The sequence below is a fragment of the Haplochromis burtoni genome, unplaced genomic scaffold (genome assembly GCF_018398535.1).
Source record: "Haplochromis burtoni strain Fernald_Lab_line unplaced genomic scaffold, NCSU_Asbu1 Contig_217, whole genome shotgun sequence".
Taxonomy (NCBI): domain Eukaryota; kingdom Metazoa; phylum Chordata; class Actinopteri; order Cichliformes; family Cichlidae; genus Haplochromis; species Haplochromis burtoni.
Genome location: NW_024582578.1, coordinates 891,940 through 912,353, shown reverse-complemented (window position 1 = coordinate 912,353; position 20,414 = coordinate 891,940). Strand labels below are relative to the sequence as shown.

The 20,414-nt window shown below is 43.2% G+C and overlaps 2 protein-coding genes across 16 annotated transcripts in view; both read left to right on the top strand.

Annotated features, from left to right (window-relative positions):
• Positions 1-4,113, top strand: part of LOC121811732 (matrin-3-like) — a 12,335-nt gene extending 8,222 nt beyond the window's left edge. For 8 of the 14 annotated variants that reach the window (XM_005937067.3, XM_042226557.1, XM_042226558.1 and 5 more), the window contains 12 exons: positions 18-296; positions 368-550; positions 623-713; positions 893-909; positions 1,304-1,426; positions 1,642-1,770; positions 2,371-2,499; positions 2,582-2,712; positions 2,907-3,123; positions 3,356-3,467; positions 3,548-3,663; positions 3,767-4,113. In XM_005937067.3, coding sequence (XP_005937129.2) covers positions 18-296; positions 368-550; positions 623-713; positions 893-909; positions 1,304-1,426; positions 1,642-1,770; positions 2,371-2,499; positions 2,582-2,712; positions 2,907-3,123; positions 3,356-3,467; positions 3,548-3,663; positions 3,767-3,820 — 1,581 coding nt within the window. In that variant the 3' untranslated portion in view covers positions 3,821-4,113. Of the gene's footprint in view, positions 1-8; positions 297-367; positions 551-622; positions 714-892; positions 910-1,303; positions 1,427-1,641; positions 1,771-2,370; positions 2,500-2,581; positions 2,713-2,842; positions 3,124-3,355; positions 3,468-3,547; positions 3,664-3,766 lie in introns of those variants that run through there. The other 6 variants (XM_042226567.1, XM_042226560.1, XM_042226565.1 and 3 more) reach the window with 6 other exon arrangements.
• A 683-nt stretch (positions 4,114-4,796) lies between these two features.
• Positions 4,797-19,878, top strand: matr3l1.2 (matrin 3-like 1.2). Of its 2 annotated transcripts, XM_042226569.1 has the most exons (21): positions 4,797-5,068; positions 9,863-9,924; positions 10,096-10,134; positions 10,631-10,725; positions 12,416-12,459; positions 12,646-12,762; positions 13,902-14,027; positions 14,112-14,300; positions 14,637-14,761; positions 15,011-15,422; positions 15,500-15,697; positions 15,770-15,860; positions 16,046-16,062; positions 16,458-16,580; positions 16,766-16,894; positions 17,921-18,049; positions 18,132-18,262; positions 18,937-19,207; positions 19,301-19,439; positions 19,547-19,662; positions 19,778-19,878. In XM_042226569.1, coding segments are annotated over exons 2-21 (2,553 nt in total). In that variant the 5' UTR covers positions 4,797-5,068; positions 9,863-9,922; the 3' UTR covers positions 19,838-19,878. The 2 variants fall into 2 exon arrangements, with proteins under 2 accessions (XP_042082503.1, XP_014193815.2); XM_014338329.2 differs by lacking the exon at positions 4,797-5,068 and having other exon boundaries at positions 8,757-9,924.
• Positions 19,879-20,414: the final 536 nt, after the last annotated feature.

The window sequence follows — 20,414 nt, the reverse complement described above, 5'->3', positions numbered from 1 at the left end:
AGGAGAAGGAGGATCAGGTACCTGATGGCAAGGAGAAGGAGGATCAGGTACCTGATGGCAAGGAGAAGGAGGATCAGGTACCTGATGGCAAGGAGGATCAGGTACCTGATGGCAAGGAGGAGCAGGTACCTGATGGCAAGGAGGATCAGGTACCTGATGGCAAGGAGGAGCAGGTACCTGATGGCAAGGAGGAGCAGGTACCTAATGGCAAGGAGAAGGAGGACGAGCCTAAGGGAGCAGAGTCTGTGAAGGAGACGGTAGAGGAGTCTGAGGATGCTCGACAGGAGGAGGAGAAGGTGAGAAAACAAAGTTGAAACAAATATTAAAGCCAAAAGTGATTCCTGGAATTAAACCGAACTGCACACAGGTTACCGATGATGTCACTAATGACACACCTGGAGACACGGGTGAGGTCAAGCAGGAGGCCGAGTCAGAGCCACAAGCAGAAACTTTGGCCGAGGAGCACGAGAGCAAAGAGGAGGCGAACATGGAGGCGGCAGAGAGCTCGGAGGCTCCGGAGGCAGCGGAGGGAGATCTACCCGAAGAAGAGGTGATGCACCTGCTCTGTCCTTCAGCCTGTAATCCAGGAGTGGCACAGGTGTGTTAATGATGTCTCTTCCAGCAGGACTTCCCAGAGAACATGGAGGACTTTGTGACGCTGGACGAGCTGGAGGAAGACAACGATGAAGCCCATGGAGAGTCGGACAATATCGGTACCTGATAGATCAATATTTAGAGATCAAAGTTAACACTTGTACCTGTAATGTGCTGCAGCTTTTCCTTAAAAAGTCATTTTCCTTCATGGATGTGAGGACGATGTCTTCAATCAACAAAAAGGTGTTTGAAATTAACGCACATCTTCCTCTCTGTTTGTGTCTCCTCTTCTCTGCAGACAACACGAGGCGAGGGGTACGTACCCGAGCGCCGTCGCTCTGATACCTTTAATATTTGACTTCATGTTTCTGTGGATCACTGCATCTCAAGAATCTCAGTTTTTCACTTTATTAATACATTTGAAATATTTTGACCTTTTCTGTGGTCTATTTTTTTACAACTGAAGGGTGGAGAGCTCATTGGTGAATTAATGACTCCCTCAAGTTGAGTAGTTCAAATAGTTTGTGAGTGAGGGGAGATTGACAAAGTTCAACTGCAATTGAACTTTTGATTCACAATAACTTTAGTTTTATATGAAATTGCACTACTTTCGACATTTTATGAGATTTCCAACATAATCTGTGTTCAGAAACCTGTTTTCATTCACTCTGTTTCACTGGAATTCCTCAATTCTTGCTCCTCCCATCAGGGTATGAGGGTGGTGAACATCGTCGGCTTCAGGCGAGGGTACCAGTACCTCAACGAGCTGCTGAAACTTGCCCAGCCTTTCGGGAAGGTGGTCAAGCACCTGGTGCTGGACCTGAGACCCGAGGTACTCTGTTCAGTGTTAAGTGAAAGTTTAATCCTGGACATTTGTATCACACCAGTAAAGCAACTTTTTCAAACATCAGTTGAAAAATGTTCCAAATGGAAATTTGGAGAAGTGGTAAATATAGAAGTGGTAAACGAACCTGCATCCAATTGAATTAGTTGGATATTTCCTGAAAAGTATTTTTGAATATCGCATTGTCTCCTCTCCCTCGTTAGGCGTTCCTTCAGTTTGCTACAGAAGAAGAAGCACGGGCGATGGCCAACTTCTACAACGGGAACATCACGGCGTCAGTGTGCGGGCGGACGGTGAAGATCAGTCACTCCATGAGCTACCCCACCATCCAGGTGATTTATTTAAATTTTTTTAACCTCCATGTTATGTTTTCATCTGATTTATTAATTTCTACAAAATTTGAAACCTGAGAATAAGGTTTGTGTCTAAAATGTTCTAAATACATAGACCTTAGCCAGACTGCAGTGGTCATTGGTTAAAGCTAAAATATAAAAAATAAATAAGTAAAATTATCTTTGAGCAGTCATTTAAAACAAACCCCAGATTCAGCTGTTCCAATGTTTACGAGCTACAACCTCAAAGTGTGATCGGCTCTGGATTTACAATAAGATCATGGATCAATAAAAGATTCTGATCAGATGATCAAACTGCTGTTTTAAGGTTTCAGCAGGTCTGCTGCATAAGCAGATGCCTGGCTGTGTTGGGCTTTATGTTTATAGTAAAACTAAAATGAATTGTGACTTACACTGGAAATCGGTGACAGGAAGCAGGATCAGAGAAGATGTGGATGTTATTAGTGTTCCAGATTATTGTGGGCCAGTAAAAATGTGATATTTGTGACATTTGTCAGATAAAAGAAACACGACCGTATGAGGACAGTCGGTGTTTGTTTTCTTCTTTGTGGGCTCATTTTCTCTGTGTTTGCTGTTCAGTCCGGTTCCAGCAAGGTGGTGTACATCGGGCAGATCCCCAACAGCAAATACACGGACGAGGAGGTCCTGAAGCTCGCCGAACCATACGGGAGGGTGAAGAAGTACTTCCTGAACAGGATCCGGAGAGAGGTACGGAACTGGGACAAATGCACGTCCGACCTGAATCCACATAACTCCTGCTGCTTTAAAGCCGTCTGATGCTTGTCCTCAGTGTTTCCTCGAGATGTGTAATGCCGAGGACGCAGAGAAGATGGCTGCCGATTATAAAGCGAAGCCACTGAGATTCAGCGGGAAGCGCCTGACCCTCTACGTGAGCAGGAAGTACAAGCAGCTCAAAGACGGGTGAGTTTCTTCTTTTTCTTCTTGTGTGCTCGCTGCACGAGTCTGATTTATTAGTTTCTCTTCACAGCAGCAGTCGTCTTCAGGCCTTTTATCTAAATGTAAACCTGGAGATGACACCTGTCTTTTACAGCTTGTGGATGTACTTTGCTTTAAGCTGAAGCCTCTGAACCCCTCAATCACGTCTGTCCATTAAGCCATAGAGTGCCGAACACCAAGAAGAGAGCGAGCGAGAGCCCGCCACTAAAATCCTCCCATGACAGCGAGGAGCCTCCAGGGAAGAAGCCCAAAGAGGAGGTCAAACAAGAGGAAGAGGAGAAAAAGGAGGAGGAAGTGCAGAGTTGTGAAGTCAGTGGTGAAGAGACGGTGATGGATGAAAATTTGGGTGCTGAGAAGCTGAAGGACAGCGAGGACGTGAGTCGTTTGTACAGCTCGTTATTGAAACGTTCAATCAAAGACGACTTCGGTGACATCGAATTCATTTAAACATCTTTCCATCAACTGACCAGAGATTTGAGCTAATTGCTAACATGCTAACAATGGGGAAACTTTGTTTTTACACATTTTAATTATTTAAATAAATTTGGATTTGAAATAAAACAGGTAAACAAGACGAATCTTTTGTTTTTCTCTTTTATTTTCGCAGATGGAGACATCGACTAATCAGAATGAGCAGACAGAGGCTGTTCCTGTCGCTGCGAGCAAAGCCAGCACAGCGTCTCTGCCCCTGCCGCTGTACGATCCCTCCACACCCATCGGTGAGAAAGCTTCGCCAGGTCATCGTCAGGTTCACGTCAAAAAAAACTCGCCGTCATCATCGTCATTGTTACTGTTTCAGGTATCGAACACGTGAAGGCGGGGTTTTACTGCCGCATCTGTTTCCTGTTTTACTCCAACGAAGACACGGCGAAGAAGATGCACTGCAGCAGCCAAGCTCACTACAACAAGCTGCAGGTGCCCACATAATGATACACCTTAGACCTAGCCACATTATAACATACCTGAAGTACATATGCGACACTGCCCCGCCCACATTACAGCATATGTTTGTTTTCAGAAACACCTGGAGAAGGAGCAGAGCAAAGCAGAGAAGAAGGCGCTGCCGACCTGAGAACACCTGAAGCTGAGGAAGAGGCGTGAATGTCAGATTTTTTTTTTTAAGGTTTTAATTTTGTTTCTTTAGCCATGTGTGAAACACACATCTGAGTGACTTCCTGCTGCTGCTCTGTGGGCTTAAAGCCTCAAAGACTCTGTTATTGATTAGTTATGTTATTGATTAGACAAAACAAAATGTTGACCAAACAGTATAAAAACATTTTGCCTGTGCAGGTTTTTCCTTTGATTTTTGAAACATCTGATTTTTCAAACTAACATCTGAACAATAAATTATTTTTTTAAGACTCATAGATGTGAATATTTGTTTAACGTCTGAAACGGACTTGACTTTGTTCTTGGTTTCTCAATAAAATGTGTTAGAATTTTGTTAAAATAGACATTTTTATCTTGTATTTTTATTTATTTAGGGTTAGCTTTTTTGTAGTTTTTTGTTCCAAAAATAATAAAAATATTTTCTTTTTTTTTTTTCATTCAAAGACATGAGTTTTTCTTTGATAATTTTCAGTTTCAGTACCACATAAAGGGGAAAAAATTGTACTTCTGCATGAGGCAGCATGTGGTTGGCTGGGCTTCCACTGTAATTTACCCGGTTGATCAGGTGATCCATCTACCTGGATTATTTTCTGCCAGGTAATCAACCTCACTCTCTCAAAGGTTTTCCTCACTACCTTCCTCTAGTTTGACTGATGCTGCTGTTCAGAAAAACAAGATGTTTAAGCAGAAATAAGTAAACCTGTGAAGCTAAAATAAATGTGAACGAAGGAGATTTATTTCCTTTCTCCTCTTATTTTTTATTATCCTAAAATTACAAAAAGATGACATTCAAGATGATGTATTTAAATGATGTATTTAGAACTGGCTGCAGATTTTTGAGCTATCATACAAACTGAACAGACACCTTTTGTTTGATCGTTACATTCAGACACGTGATCGTACTGAGACGTACCATTAAACGAATACGGGGGGAGAGTCCATTGTTTAAACTTTATTCACAAGCCCTAACTGTCCTTCCAGCTCTTCGGTCTTGCTGATGATAAGAGTAGTTTAATTAACTAGTAATAAAGACAGAAGAACTTGCCGAGCCCTCTATTTGCACTAGAAAGAAGAAAAAGAACCGCGAAGAGCGGAGAAACCTCAGTAAAACCCGCTGTGAGTTGAGACGAAATATCGCGATACTTCGTAGTGTGCGGTTGTCTCTCACGCAGGCTCATAAATAACTGATCTAAAAGGTTTTGGAGAAAGGGTAAGAGCGTCTGTGTCTACAGATTAATCCTCATTATACACGTTATATATTAACAGCTTCATGTACAGTTTGCACGTTAAATATCAGATAATTGAAGGGTTTTACCTATTCTAGTGTTAGCATGTAGCAGGCGACGTGTGTTAGCAATGTTAGCTACCTTAGCTACACAGCTTGTCTGAGTCATTGTCGGTCTGCTTTTACTCACTTTTGGACGCCTAGTTTTAATTATCTATGCTTTTAGTTAAAACATGTCAGGCTAAACAGAGTAGTGTTTATGGATGATATTAGCGCATTTAGCTTAGTTTAGCTGTTAGCCCCTCCCCCGTAGGCGTGTTTGCTGCAGCTTTCCTTCTCCTCTCGCTGTACCTGCACAGATGTTACTCCTGGTCTGTGTCAGGCTGTGATTCACTCAGAGGCTCGTTGTAATCTCGCCTCTTGTCGATGTTTTCGTGGACTCAGAGTTTCTCTTCCTCAGTGAGGAGGTCTCCATCACTCTGTTTGCATCAGGTCATGTTCCTCCTGCTGGGCTGAGGTGAATCTTTCTCTCTCTCCTCCTTTAACCGCCTCCTATGTTCCCTTTGCAGTAAAGATCAGAGTCGTGCTCCTCCGTCTGTTGCTCAGGGCCTCCACTGGCTCCTGTTTTCTTAGGAGAGGCTTTGTTTGAAGCTTTTTCTACCTCATTGTGTCTCAGCAGAAATAAGGCTTGCCACCACAGAAGAAAAGGAGCTCCTGCTCTCTTTGACCACATTAAGTTCCTGTCATCTTTGAAGACCTTTTCCAGCGCCTGTTTCCTTCTTTATCTTGGCTCTCTGTGCTGAATCCAGAGAGCGGGGCATGTACACTCCTAAACCTATAATCACATTGAGACCTACATCCACGATCGCCTGCACCACTCACAAACGCACAGAACCAGACCCGCAGAGCAACACAGCATCTTTTATACAACGACAAATAAATCCACCATCAACGATCACTCAGAGAAACGACAAACGCAGAACACAACAACAGAACCAACTGCAAAAACAGCACAACCCAACCGGCAGAAAACACACACCGACAAACAAAACACACAACACTCAATCGCACCCCTGATACGGAGACACGAGACCTAACAGCGGAAAAGAGCAGCAAGCCACCTCACACAATCGACAAACGACACAGCACCTGCCACCAAACACAGCCACCAAACCAAACACCACAACTTGCAACACTCTCAACAACCCAATACATGCAAACGACAAAACAGCAACAGCGCTCCCCACAACAACACACGCACACACAATGGCGCACAAACTGAAAACCCAAACGCCATCACCAACGCATAGACGACGGCCACAACACATACGCGCCAAACAAACCACAACCACAACCACACACCACCAACACACCACACACCAAAACCACCCCACCACAACAAACAACACACAACAATCTCACACCACCAAAAAACAAAATAGAAGCACCGCACACCAAATGAGAGCCAGACAGCCCAAAGAGCGACACACACCCACACCACCCAGCACAACCCGAAAGCCACCGACTGCACCCAACCACCCAAAACCACACACACCCCAACGCACACGATTAACCACTACCCAAACAACCACACAAACACCACCACCACACACAATACACACACACCACCTACAAACAACAACAAACAGAACCACCACACCAAATCCACTCACCACCAACACCAACACCCCCACAAAACCAACAACACACCATACCCACAACGCCCCAACAGAAGGCAAAGCACAACCCACGCACTCCAACACACCACACACCCCCAAACACCCACCCCACACACCAACAACACCACAACCACAAAAAAGACACCAACCCCAAACCTACACACACAACCAACATCAAAACACAAAAACACAACAACACCCAACACAATCATCCCAGACCCACAACACACAACCACACAACTACACACACCAACCACCGACACCAACCCAACACCACACAACGAACCACAACAACACACAACACAGCAAAAACACACACCACCCAACCCACCCAACAAAACCACAAACACAAAACCCCACCCACACACACAAAGACCACTACAACAACACACAACACAAACACCCCAGCCACCAACACACCCCCACCACAACTCACAACGCAACATCCCCACACACCCCACCAAAAACACACCCATACACAACACAACACCACAAACACCAACACCACCCACAAACACCAACACAACACAACACCACAAACACCAACACACCACTCCAAACACCAACAAACACCTCAAACACCAAAACAACAACTCAAACACCAACACAACACCTAAAACACCAACACAACAACCAACACACACAAACACCAACACAAGAACACCACTCAACACCATCACCCCACAACACCACACCCCGCACCAACCCCCCAACACAAACCCCCACCACCACCAACACCCACCACACACCAAACCCCACCACAACCACCCACAAACACCCCAATAACCCACACAACACACTCCGATCCCAACCCCACACAAACCACAAAAAACCCCACAAACCACAACCACCAAAAAGAGCAAACAACACGACCCACCTAAACACACACCCCACCAAAACACAACACACCAACACCACCACCAAAAACCCACACACTACAACCACGACCCTCGAACAACGCACACCACACACCCCCCCCAAACCACACCCCGCACACACAACCACCACCCCGGTGGCCGGCCATCCCGCCCAAACCATCATCCCAACAACACCACACAGACCACCCACCCAGCAATCTTGCACACCAGCACACCCATGACAGTCTGCTTTGCCAGTTGGCTAACCCTGCCAACATACCGCAACCTCTCGGACCTGGGAACTCTCTCCGAAGCTCGCAAATCACACCCTGAAGCCAAGAGCAAGCATTCCCCAGATGTCGACGACGACCGCTCGAACCGCAAACCACACACTGCCTCACCAAACAGACAAGAACACACCCCGACCAACATCATCGACAACCACAAACGACCCAGCATAACAGCCAACGACGGGACCGCCCCAGCACAAACAAAAACCACGAGAGCACGAGCCCGGATACAACCAACGGCAACATCTCCTCCTCGCGAAGATGACACCTCGCCGTAAAACCCACACCAACACAGCCCAGCAATAATCGCGAGGCAACCAGCCGAAGCCTAGGAAAGCACAGCACGGCCGAACTATCACCCTGCGGCAACACACACCCCGAACGCCCCACACCACCACCCTATCACCACAAATCTGCCCGCGACCAAGGCTCCTCATCTAGCCCGGACAACGAGCTTCAGCCACCGTCCTCCACAGACTTCTGCGGCAATCAACACGCCCCCAATCGAACCAACAGCCACGACCGCCTCACTACCCTCCGGACACCGCTACTCGGCACTTACACTACACTCAAAACCAGGCCGGTTGAGAGGTGGACACACCACACGGTCGGGAACACCGCACACCACACGGGCAACAGACAGGCCATACCTAACATCAGCAGACTTATCGACCGACACCTGAACCCCAATCACACCCGGCATGACAAACACGGTCACCACAACCAAACACAATCATCACAGCCGACCACCCACAACACGCCCAACACATCCCACCATCACCACAACCATACTCTGAGCTTTCCCACCGCGGCTCATGGGCCCGTCTGAGCCCGTCTTTATGCAGAGGAGGATGGGCTCCCCGTCAAACGGAAAAGTCCAAGACTTCTTGGGAGTCATGCCCCCCATGTTCCCCCACGTGTGCTCTCTTTGTGACTTTGACGTTCATTCCACCATGGTGAGTACGTCCAACCTGCTTCCTCTTTTCTTCTCGGACTAACTGTAATTGTTTGAGCTCCAGTCTTCCTTCAGTCAGTGACAGGCGCTGATTCAGGTCCGGTTTACTTCATATAATTTCCTTGTTGTATCTCCTCACAGCATGTTGCCTGTCTCCATTTTCTCAGCTGAAGCTCTCCAGCATTGAACAGTTAGATTTGGATCTTTCCAGCGGTCATCCAATTAAACCAAAAATCTCTTTTTATAATTAGTATCTGTTCACATGAGCTGGTAAAGCTGTTCATGTTACACATTCAGTCTGATATACTTGATCTTTTCACTTCATTAGCTTTAACAAAGTCCTGGGAGGATCTTGATTTGCTCCTTGTGTCTCCAACATGAAACATTTAAAGCTCCTCACACATTCATGGACTTATCGAATTGGCAGCTTTTAAACCTGTGAGACTTTTGGCAGCTGGGGTCTTGTTTGTTTTTCTTTAGTTTGTGGTGTCAGGGTTTCTTCTGGGGCATTAAGTATGAACTTTTAAAAAAAGGAATTAAAATGGTCTTAAAATGTTCTATTTCCCAAGCCTTTGCTAAAGATTTGAGAAATATACACATGGTATTTTATAACCTTCTTAAAATCAGTGACTGTTACTGTTTTGTCTAGCCAGTTTAGAATCCAAAAAGATCCACATTACCCTTTTCTTTTCTTGGAAAAAAGGCATCAAATGCTGTTTTTCATTTCTTTTTTTAAGTCATTTCTAAAAGATCTTAAAAAGCACTCCTTTAATTTTTAAAACGGTACAGGAACCATTTTATCATACCCTTTAAGTAACAGGTGATAATTTTTTTTTTTTTACTTAGTTTAAAAAACAAAACAAAAACAATTCCCTGGGTGCTTTTCTGAATGAACCACTTAAGGTTAATAACTGTTTGAACTGGACCTTTAATATAGAGGTTCCATGTTAGGAAATGAAAGTGTTTGAGCGTCACTCATTCTCTAGATGTGTTTGTAGGAGTGGAATCAACACATTAATGGACTCCGCCATGCTGAAAACAGACGGCAGCTTCTTGACATGTGAGTCGCTCTTAATACACAACAGTGAGCCAAAACATTGAAACCATCTGCAGTCAGTCAAGATGTGTCACCTACTTGGTTTATGCTGGATTGAACTCAGAGGTCTTTCCCTCTTTAATAGATGTTTAATATTGTGTGAATGTTTTTTTGTTTGTTTGTTTTTTCTTTTAGGTATCCTGAGTGGGATCCCGGTATGGGCTCAGGCAGAGGGTAAGAGACACGGATACTGTTAGCAAAACAGTAATTATAGTGTAGAAAATAATTCATCTGCTGCTCTCTGTAATCATGACTGAATTGTGGACTCCATTTCTAAGCTAAGTGATAGCAATGATAGCACTAGCATTTCTAAGTTAGCTTGTGCAGTCATTGAAGCACTCAGAAGTGAAATCATGACATGGACTATCAGAGTCGGCCCACATGCTGCTACAGGCAACTGAGGGGGACATTACACTTCAGTCTGTTCACACACTGGAAGTAAAAATACTTTAATACTTCAAATTAAAGTAAAATCTGTGATAGACTGCAGTTGAGAATCAGACATCATATCATAAAAAATCAAATTCTGGGGTTCACAGACTCTTTGCAGCTTCTATAGCTTGTTTGTGCTAATTGAGTAATTTTTATATTGTATTACATCATATTATATTTTGTTCTAATAATCCAGATGTTTGATAACTGACTCACACCCTAGTTCATTTATTTCCAGTGGAGGTCTCTCAGAGACCCCCAACCTGTCTGCAGGGCTGCTGGGTCCCGCCCCCATGTCTTCAGGACCAATGGGAGGGATGTCCTCGAGCTGGGGTAAGATACATGCAGATGCCTTTTTCTTCTTCTAATTATTACTGTTATCATTATTGCTAGAGGTTTTAGTCCACTCCAGGACATAAATCGTCTTAACTTGTCCTTATGTATTTTTTAAAATTCTAAAGGGCCGATCGTGATATTTTAAATCCATCATTTTTTTTAATATAATGAACATTTATTTGTTCATTTAATGTACTGACTTCACTTGCATCCTTAGCTTAGTCTTTTTACTCAATTTAATTTAGTTACTTTAGCTTATTATAATATACTCATTTAATTACTATACTTATGTAATTAAAGGAATTAAGTAAATTATCTTTAATTTTGTTTCAATACTTAGTTGTCTGTCTTATTTACTTTACTTATCTTACTGTACATACTGTACTTACTTTACTTAACTAGTTCTTATTTTCCCTCATTTACTAGCGGTGCTTGTTTTACATATCTTACTTTACCTTCTTTACTTACGCACATTCTTTTCTTACTACACCTAGTTTTGTTACCTACTTTACTTATCTGAATGAATCAGCCAGAGCTTTCTTATTTTTCTCATGGACTTGACTTAGGTTTGAACAATTTGAGAACAAGGTGATGCAGGATTTTGAAATTCATACCATAGGTGCATCTACTAGGAGGCTGAGAGGTGGCAGAGGCTGCCGCCAGTATTTTCTTTAATGTAGTTTTTCTCTTACCGTCCTTTACTTACTGACTTATTTAACTCTCTGTACTTTGTTAACTTTACTTTCTTTGCTTACTTTTTTCAATGTACTCAGTGTACTCCTTTGTTTATTTAGTTTACTTGTCTTACTTAATGACTTCATTATTTAACTTTACTTTTACTATTTCTGTTTATTTACTGACTGTACATGCTTACTCTATTTAAGTGAGATAAGTAGCAAAACTAAACATGTTTTACTTTTGCTTTTCTTCCTGTAATTTGTTTTCTTCCTTGTCAAACTTTACTCACTTTATTAGCTGTACTTACTTTACCATATTTTCTTTACTCTTCTCACTTCATTTACTGTTTATTGTACTCACTGTATTTAGTGTACTTTACTTACTGTGATCACTTTAGTGAGTAAAATAAATAAACTATAGTTGCTCTACTTGGCTTACTTTACTTGTTATACTTACCTTATTAATTTGGTTAGTGTACTTACTATACTTTTGTTACTGTACTTACTTATCTTACTTTATTTACTTGCTGACTTACCTTACTTATTAAATAATTGCTCTGAAAATGTTCGGGCACAAAAACCATCACAGATAAAAAAGAGAAGGCAGGTGCTCAAAATAATCTTTAGACTCAAACATTAGAACAGGCTTTTCCCAGCAGCACACCATGTAATAAATACTCACAATGAAAATGGCAGGCATTACAGCTTCTATCTAAAAATGTATAGATTCAGGCGTCGTGTGCTCCAGGTACACTTCACGCAAATCGAGTTGCCTGAGATTCACAGCATTTACAGAAAATGCGCTATTTTGTGATATAAAGCGTTATCAGGATGGGAAATGTTTTTGATCAGGATATGAGATTTTGGTCATATCGCACAACCCTAATTTAATGTAATCAGAGCCTTTAAAAAGTTTATTTCTGTATAAAATATAAAAACCCTGCATGGTCATTTTGGTCACTTAAAAGATCCTAAATTGGTGGCCTAAACATTGTGTTTTTCTGTGTCAGGTGGAGGTGGAGGTGGAGGTCCTGGACAGCTGGGTCTGAATAAGGTCAGTCTGAACGCTTGTGTCACCTGCTGTGTCTCTGACCCTGTGGATTTCAGAGGGTTTCAGTAAACATATTTCCTCCCTCTGTGCCAAACACATTGTTTAAAAGTCCACGTCATCCAGAATATCTTTGAAAAGCTTTGTGGTGCTTCAGTGACGGTGCAGCAGTGTTAAATGTTGTGTCCTCAGCTGAGGAGCAGGGTGGTGGTGGTGAAATACGACAGGAAGCCTCTCAGCAACAAGACCCTGTTCGCCTTCGCTGAGCGCTTCGGCTGCCTGAGGGAGCACCTCATCCTCAAGAACAAGGTAGGACAGCTCACCTCGCTGTTTCCACTTCATTCATTTCAAATCTGAGGAAGGGAAAAAATACCTTTTAATAATTTTTAAAAATCATAGGGAACAAAAAAAGAAACAGATTTTGGCTTTAGATTGGGACACTCACATGAATTTGATGTGGAAACCAGCTGTACTCATGAAATTAAAGTAAAAATAATAACACAAATTAAAAGTGCAAAATTCTGAGCACCCCTATGAACTCTGAGGGCTGTAACTGGAAATATTCATTGTGTGAAGGTAAGATTTTGCTGGGCTTTGCGAGGTTAGCTGATTCTGTCGGGATTGGGTCGGAGGTAGCGATTGATTTTAAATGTGACGACTCATGTAATTTAATATAAATCAGAAAGGGAAGACTAATGAGTCATAGGAAGGTCAGTCAGTCGAAGATGTGTCAGATGTCTGGACTTTTTCTTTTTTCTTCTTCTTTTTAAGAAAATGCAAATAATTTTTTGATGTGTTGTTTGAAGTATTTGTTTTGCTCTGACTCAGAAGAACAATTTCAAAATGTTTTTTAAAAAGGAGAGAAAAAGAAATATCACGTTAGCGCATCTTAAATAAAATGGTATAATAATAATAATAATAATAATAATAATAATAATAATAATAATAATAATAATAATAATAATATATGCCTCAATAAAACAAAGTGAGCTTAATAAAAATCAAACTAAAATTCAGTATAAGTTAATAACGTACTGACTGCAGCAAGTTAAAATCTACATAAATGGCAAAAAATGATGTCTGGATCAAATACAATCAAAGTTTAAAAAAGAACAAAATGTTAACTACAAATTTTATTTAAATTAAGCTGAATATGTCACATAACTCATAAAGTTAAACGGGTCAAATAAGGGTTGATTTTTCAGAAGGATTTTTAAACAAGTGCACCAAATAAACCAAAAAAGAGAAGGGTGACTTGAACTTAAGGAAAAACTTCCCCAGAAAGTCTGTATAGAGGAAAAACTTTGACCATCGCTCAGTCCAAGCCCTCACACTTTACAGAAAAGAGCCAAGCTTGAGTATCGTCGTCCTAAAGATCACAAACCACTGGATCTGACCTGTTTCCTGTTTCACAGTAAGACCTGAAGTCTAATTTCTGTGTCCATCAGGCTTTTCTGGAGATGAGCACTCATGAAGAAGCTCTGGATGTGGTGAACTACTACAAACAGCACCCGGCATCTCTGTACGGCAAATCCATCTCCTTCTACCTGTCCCAGACCCTCATGTTCATCGAGGTAACGTTGCCCTCGCCGGTTAAATAAAACTCACTGCTTTCTGACACACTCAGACCCTCACAGGTTTCCGTTTTTGACCCTCAGAAAGACGAGCGATCGATGGACCGACCGATGGATCGACTGATGGACAGACCTGTGAGGGAGGTCAAAGGTCAAGCCAGCAAGGTAGTTTTTTTCTCCAACCTGCCCCGCGAGGATGAGAAGAAGAAGGAGCTGCTGACCATTGCTGAGCGCTTTGGTGTTGTGGAGAAACACCTCTTCTTAACAGACCAGGTACTGGTGCCATCGCTGACTTTAAGCTTTAGCAAAAAGGAAAGTTTGAAGCCTTAAAAGTCGAGCAGGGATCTGTCTGGATCCAAACTTCTCATCCCTCGACCACCACCCCAAAATTTTTCAAAGACACCAGTGTTGCTTAAACCTGGCATGTCAGCCAGGTTTAAGCAACTAACTAACATTCAGTTATTCATTAATGTTTTTTTTAATGCTGCTTTTCGTGATTGTGGATAGTGTGGAAAGTGTGTGTTTTTTTTTTTTTTTTTTTTATTGGTCACAAAATTGGCCTGTACGCCCTCCATGAGCTAAAATGAGTCTGACTTTCCATGTGTGCAGGCATTTATCCAGCTGGGAACTGCAGAGGATGCAGAGATGCTGGTGAAGTATTACACTGTGAACCCCCTCACCATCCGAGGAAGACGGATCCGCCTCAATGTCTGCACTAAGTACAAAACCCTCAAGTGAGTACCTCAGACGCGTGATGGCCGTGACATTGTCTGTGACCTGGTGCAGGACTCTTTCCTCTTCTGTGCAGTAGGAAACACTAACAGAATTTTGTAACTTGGATTAAGTTAAACAAAAAGCAAGTAAAGAAAATAAAGTAAATTTGACCAAAAAAAAGTAATTATAGAAAGTAAATAAGTAATAAAGCTAACTTGAGTAAGAAAAGTTAAGTCAGTAATGCATTAATGCTTCTGTGCTTCACGCAGTGTGAACGCAAGGAAGGGCGGAGGAGACGCTTCGAACAGGAAGAGTGGCAAAGCCAACTCCACCTCCTCCGGCACTGGAACCAGGACCTCCTCCAAAACCACCTTATCCAAATCATCCACCTCCAGGTCCAAAGAAGACAAGAAGAGGGAGGAGAAGGAGGAGGAGAAGAAGGAGGAGGAAGAGAAAGAGGAGAAGAAAGTGAAGGCAGAGCCAGAGGAGGAGGAAGAAGAGGAGGAGAAGGAAGTCTCAGGTGTGATGGAAGGAGGGGAGGATGGGGAGGGGGAGGAGCAGGCAGCAACTGATGGAGAGGGGGAGGAGTCAGAGGGAGCAGAGTCTGTGCATTTGACGGTAGAGGAGTCTGAGGATGCTCGACAGGAGGAGGAGGAGGAGGAGAAGAAAGAGGAGGAGAAGGTGAGAAAACAAAAAAGATGAAGAAAAATATATTAAAGCCAAAAGTGATTCCTGGAATTAAACCGAACTGCACACAGGTTACTGATGATGTCACTGATGACACACCTGGAGACACGGGTGAGGTCAAGCAGGAGGCGGAGTCAGAGCCACAAACGGAAGCGGCAGAAACAGAAACTTCGGCCGAGGAGCACGAGAGCAAAGAGGAGGCGAACATGGAGGCGGCAGAGAGCTCGGAGGCTCCGGAGGCAGCGGAGGGAGATCTACCCGAAGAAGAGGTGACGCACCTGCTCTGTCCTTCAGCCTGTAATCCAGGAGTGGCACAGGTGTGTTAATGATGTCTCTTCCAGCAGGACTTCCCAGAGAACATGGAGGACTTTGTGACGCTGGACGAGCTGGAGGAAGACAACGATGAAGCCCATGGAGAGTCGGACAATATCGGTACCTGATAGATCAATATTTAGAGATCAAAGTTAACACTTGTACCTGTAATGTGCTGCAGCACCAGCTTTTCCTTAAAAAGTCATTTTCCTTCATGGATGTGAGGACGATGTCTTCAATCAACAAAAAGGTGTTTGAAATTAACGCACATCTTCCTCTCTGTTTGTGTCTCCTCTTCTCTGCAGACAACACGAGGCGAGGGGTACGTACCCGAGCGCCGTCGCTCTGATACCTTTAATATTTGACTTCATGTTTCTGTGGATCACTGCATCTCAGCTGCATGACACTCCCTCTAAATCTGATCCTCTGAGGTCACACTGTCACTCTAACTCTATTTAGTGCTTCGTCAGACGCGTTTACTTTGATAAATACTCTGAGTTTATAATAATCAATATGTTTATAATGGTGTTTGCTCAAACCTCCACACAGAGGAAAATTTTGCATTAATAATGGTTTTTGATCCATAATATCTTTGCTTTTGTATGTAATTGCGCTAGCTTCAGACATTTTGAGATTTCCAACATAACTTTTGTTCAGAAACCTGTTTTCATTCACTCTGCTTCACTGGAATTCCTCAATTCTTGCTCCTCCCATCAGGGTATGAGGGTGGTGAACATCGTCGGCTTCAGGCGAGGGTACCAGTACCTCAACGAGCTGCTGAAACTCGCCCAGCCTTTCGGGAAGGTGGTCAAGCACCTGGTGCTGGACCTGAGACCCGAGGTACACCAGAACTCACTCACAGTATTTAAAATATTTAAAATTAGAGATTAATTTTGAAAATCAGTAAAACTGAGAGCTCCTTTCAGTCACTTGTGAAGCATCTTTTAAGGTTAAGGCGTACGCTTTACAGACATTTGTTCTGTGCCGTTTAAACACCTCTTTGTTTGTCTCCTCTCCCTCGTCAGGCGTTCCTTCAGTTCGCCACAGAAGAAGAAGCACGGGCGATGGCCAACTTCTACAACGGGAACATCACGGCGTCGGTGTGCGGGCGGCCGGTGAGGATCAGTCACTCCATGAGCTACCCCACCATCCAGGTGAGCATTCGGCTGGTTTTATTTCATTACACCACGCGACTTTGTTTGACTTTGTCAGACATGTTTGAAACCTCTATTCATGTGTCTGAGTCTGCTCTGTCACAGAACTGAGCCACGAACAAATGAAATGCACCACGTGAAACGTCGGCCATCTAAAATCCAAAAAACTGGCGAAGATAAAGTTTTAATCTCCAGCGTATATTTCTGAGCTTCTCGTAGGGCTGTGCGATATGGCCAAAATCTCATATCCCCACAGAAGACAAAGGCTGTTAATGGTCCCACAATCTCCTTTTAACCCCAGATTGTGGAATGCCTTACCTCCATCTTTGCACTGTCTTAATTTTGTTGATTGTTTAAAGAAGCAGTGGAAGACTCATTTGCTCTTTTAACCAGTTTTAAACTACAAAAGCAGGCTGATGATCTGACTGTAACATGTTAGACTTTTAGTATGGAGTGAGAAAGTATTTAAGGGAACTGAACTCCTCATCTTGAGTTTTAAGGTCATTTCTGATCCCTGTAAATACAGACGAGGTCTGAAACATTGTGAACATCGAAGCGAGATGTTTGACCTTCTGCACGAGAGTCTGTATATTTCACACTCTTTCCCTCATAACATTTGAAACATGACAGCAACTACTCCAGTTTAGAAAAGGGCTTCAAGGATTACTCCCAGTATGCTTCATGTTGGTAACGATGGACAACAGGGCAGTGGAGGAATAGTCAGTTTTGCTTAGGAAGTGTCTGAAGTTAAATTCTCCACATATCAAAAAAAATAGCTTAAATGCTTCCTCAATAAATCTACGGTTTCTCTGGATTAAGAGATTTATATAAATACTCTTAATCCAGATTATGAGCTAGATTAACTGATTCAGAGTGTATTTAAGGTTCTATAAAGCTCAGTTTGCATCAGTGACGTCTGTTTTACGGCAGCCTTTAGGATTATAATGAATTAATTTTGAGACCTTTTGAATTTCCCCCACTCCTTTCTTTGATTTGATCACGTTTTCTTTTCTGCTTGCTGTTCAGTCCGGTTCCAGCAAGGTGGTGTACATCGGTCAGCTCCCCAACAGCAAATACACAGACGAGGAAATCCTGAAGTTTGCTGAGCCATTTGGCAAGGTCAAAAAGTACTTCCTGAACAGGATCCGGAGAGAGGTACAGAACCAGGGCAAACGCACGCCTGAACTGAATCCGTTTAATTACTGCTGCTTTAAAACCGTCCAACATTTTTCCTCAGTGTTTCCTCGAGATGTACAATGCCGAGGATGCCGAGAAGATGGCTGCCGATTATAAAGCGAAGTCTCCAAAGTTAAACGGGAAGCGCCTGACCATCTACGTGAGCAGGAAGTACAAGCAACTGAAACACGGGTGAGTGTCATCGTCGTCTTCTGTGGCCCCTGGGTGCATGAGTCACCGCTAACGGCTGTTCGACTGGCGACCAAATAAAAACTACAACCAATCTAGAAACACTCTTTTACCACAAGCAGCAGGAACTGTCGCTGGAACATGTTTCTGCCATTAACTGCTGGAAAATCCTGTATTTCCAGAATAATCTCCAGGCTGACATCTGAGTGCATGATGTCATCACTGTGCAGGAAACAAAAAAAAAATTATCACAAAATTTAAAAAACAATTCAGTCATGAAAACTTCGACTTGTTTAAACTTTAAATACTGTTTTTATTTTGAAGTGCCTCTAATGTCGGCCAGGGTTTTTCACTCTTTGGTTTGCTAATTTTGAGAAAAACATTCGATGGTGAAAAGTCAAACAACTCTTTCTGATGTTTTATAAGCTTTGTTGAGGTCCTATGAAAGCCTTGGGACCAGCTGACTGTCGGGTCAGACGACTATTCTGTAGTGTTGATGAAACATCACATTTTAAAGCTTTGACCAAGGGTCAAACCTTGTTAGTCCAAAGGTTCTGTTCAGTTTTATCTGTACTCCTGTTTTTGAGGCTGTGGTGAAGAGCATACAGAGGTGCATGCTGGGAGTTTGTGTTTGTGTCACATTAAACGCTCTGTCTCATCTCACTGTGTTCACTCAGCCATCGAACGCCGAACACCGTGAAGAGAGCGAGTGACGACTCGCCACAAAAGTTCTCGAAAGATGCCGAGGAACCACCGGCCAAGAAACCTAAAGAGGAGGCCCAACCAGAGGTGGAGGAGGAGAAAAAGGAGGATGTGGAGAATCAGAAGGAGGAGAAGCAGCAGGAGGAGGAAATGGAGACCCCTGATGTGAACGAAGAGACAGCGGTGGAAGAAAAGTTGGCCGCGGAGAAAGTTCCTGAAGTTTCTGCTGAGAGGAGCAGTGAGGACGTGAGTCGTTTCTGAAGATCTTTAATGACCGATAACGGCGTGATTATTGATTACTTAAAATACAGTTGGATTAAACAAATTCTCTCCCCTCAGGAGAAACAGGAGGAGCTGGTGGAGCAGATGGAGACATCGACCAATCAGATTGGGGAGACCGAGGCTCTTCCTCCTGCTGAGAACAAACCCAGCGTGGCGTCTATGCCGCTGCCACCGTACGACCCCAACACGCCCATTGGTGAGGACACTTTCTGATCACCAGGCAGTTGGCTGGTTTATGTTTAAAAAAAAAAAAAAAAAAAAAAAAAAGGCGTCATCATCAATACGATTGTTGTTTTCCTGCAGGTGTCGAACATGTGAAAGCAGGTTTTTACTGCCGCATCTGTTTCCTGTTTTACTCCAACGAAGACACAGCGAAGAAGACGCACTGCAGCAGCCAGGCGCACTACGACAAGCTCCAGGTGAGAACCAGCCCCGCCCACTCATAGCTCCACCCACACATGACCTTTGAGCCTGAATCAGCTCCACACATCTGACACACGGCTCCACCAAACAGAAGTTTGTTTTGTTTTTCAGAAATACCTGGAGAAGGAGCAAAGCAAAGCGGAGAAGAAGGTGAAGACGACAACGCCGTGAGAACATCCGAAACTGAGGAAGAAGTGTGGATGGACTTTTTTTTAAAAATCTTTGTTTCTATAGCAACGTTTGAAGCACACATCGGAGCGACTTTCTGCTGCCGCTCTGTGGCATTGAACCCCGAAGGTCTCGCTGTTTGTAGCCACGCCTCCTTTTTTTTTTTGCTTTATTTCTGCAGGTATTGATTAGCTCTTTTATTGGTTCTTCTTCTGTCTAAACGGTCAGGAAAAGGAATACTGTGTTTAAGATCCCAATTTTAAAACTAAACAAAAAACTGATACCGTACAGGTGTTTACACAGCTGTCAATCACTTTCTTTATTCATCTAAAAACATCGGCTCAACAGAATCATCAGGCGACCCCAACTCCCCCTCTGCTCAGATCTTTCCCATAATTAAGCTACAGCGTCCTGAAGATGGACTCTCCTTACATGTCACCTGAGTTCACGCAGGTCACATAAAAATGTGATTTTACTCCAGATTACCTCCGTGATCTTAAAATAATCTGGTTATTTTCAAAATAAAAGACCCAGTGTTTTGTGCTGTCACCATTGGTCTCGTGCCATTTAGTCACGGCTC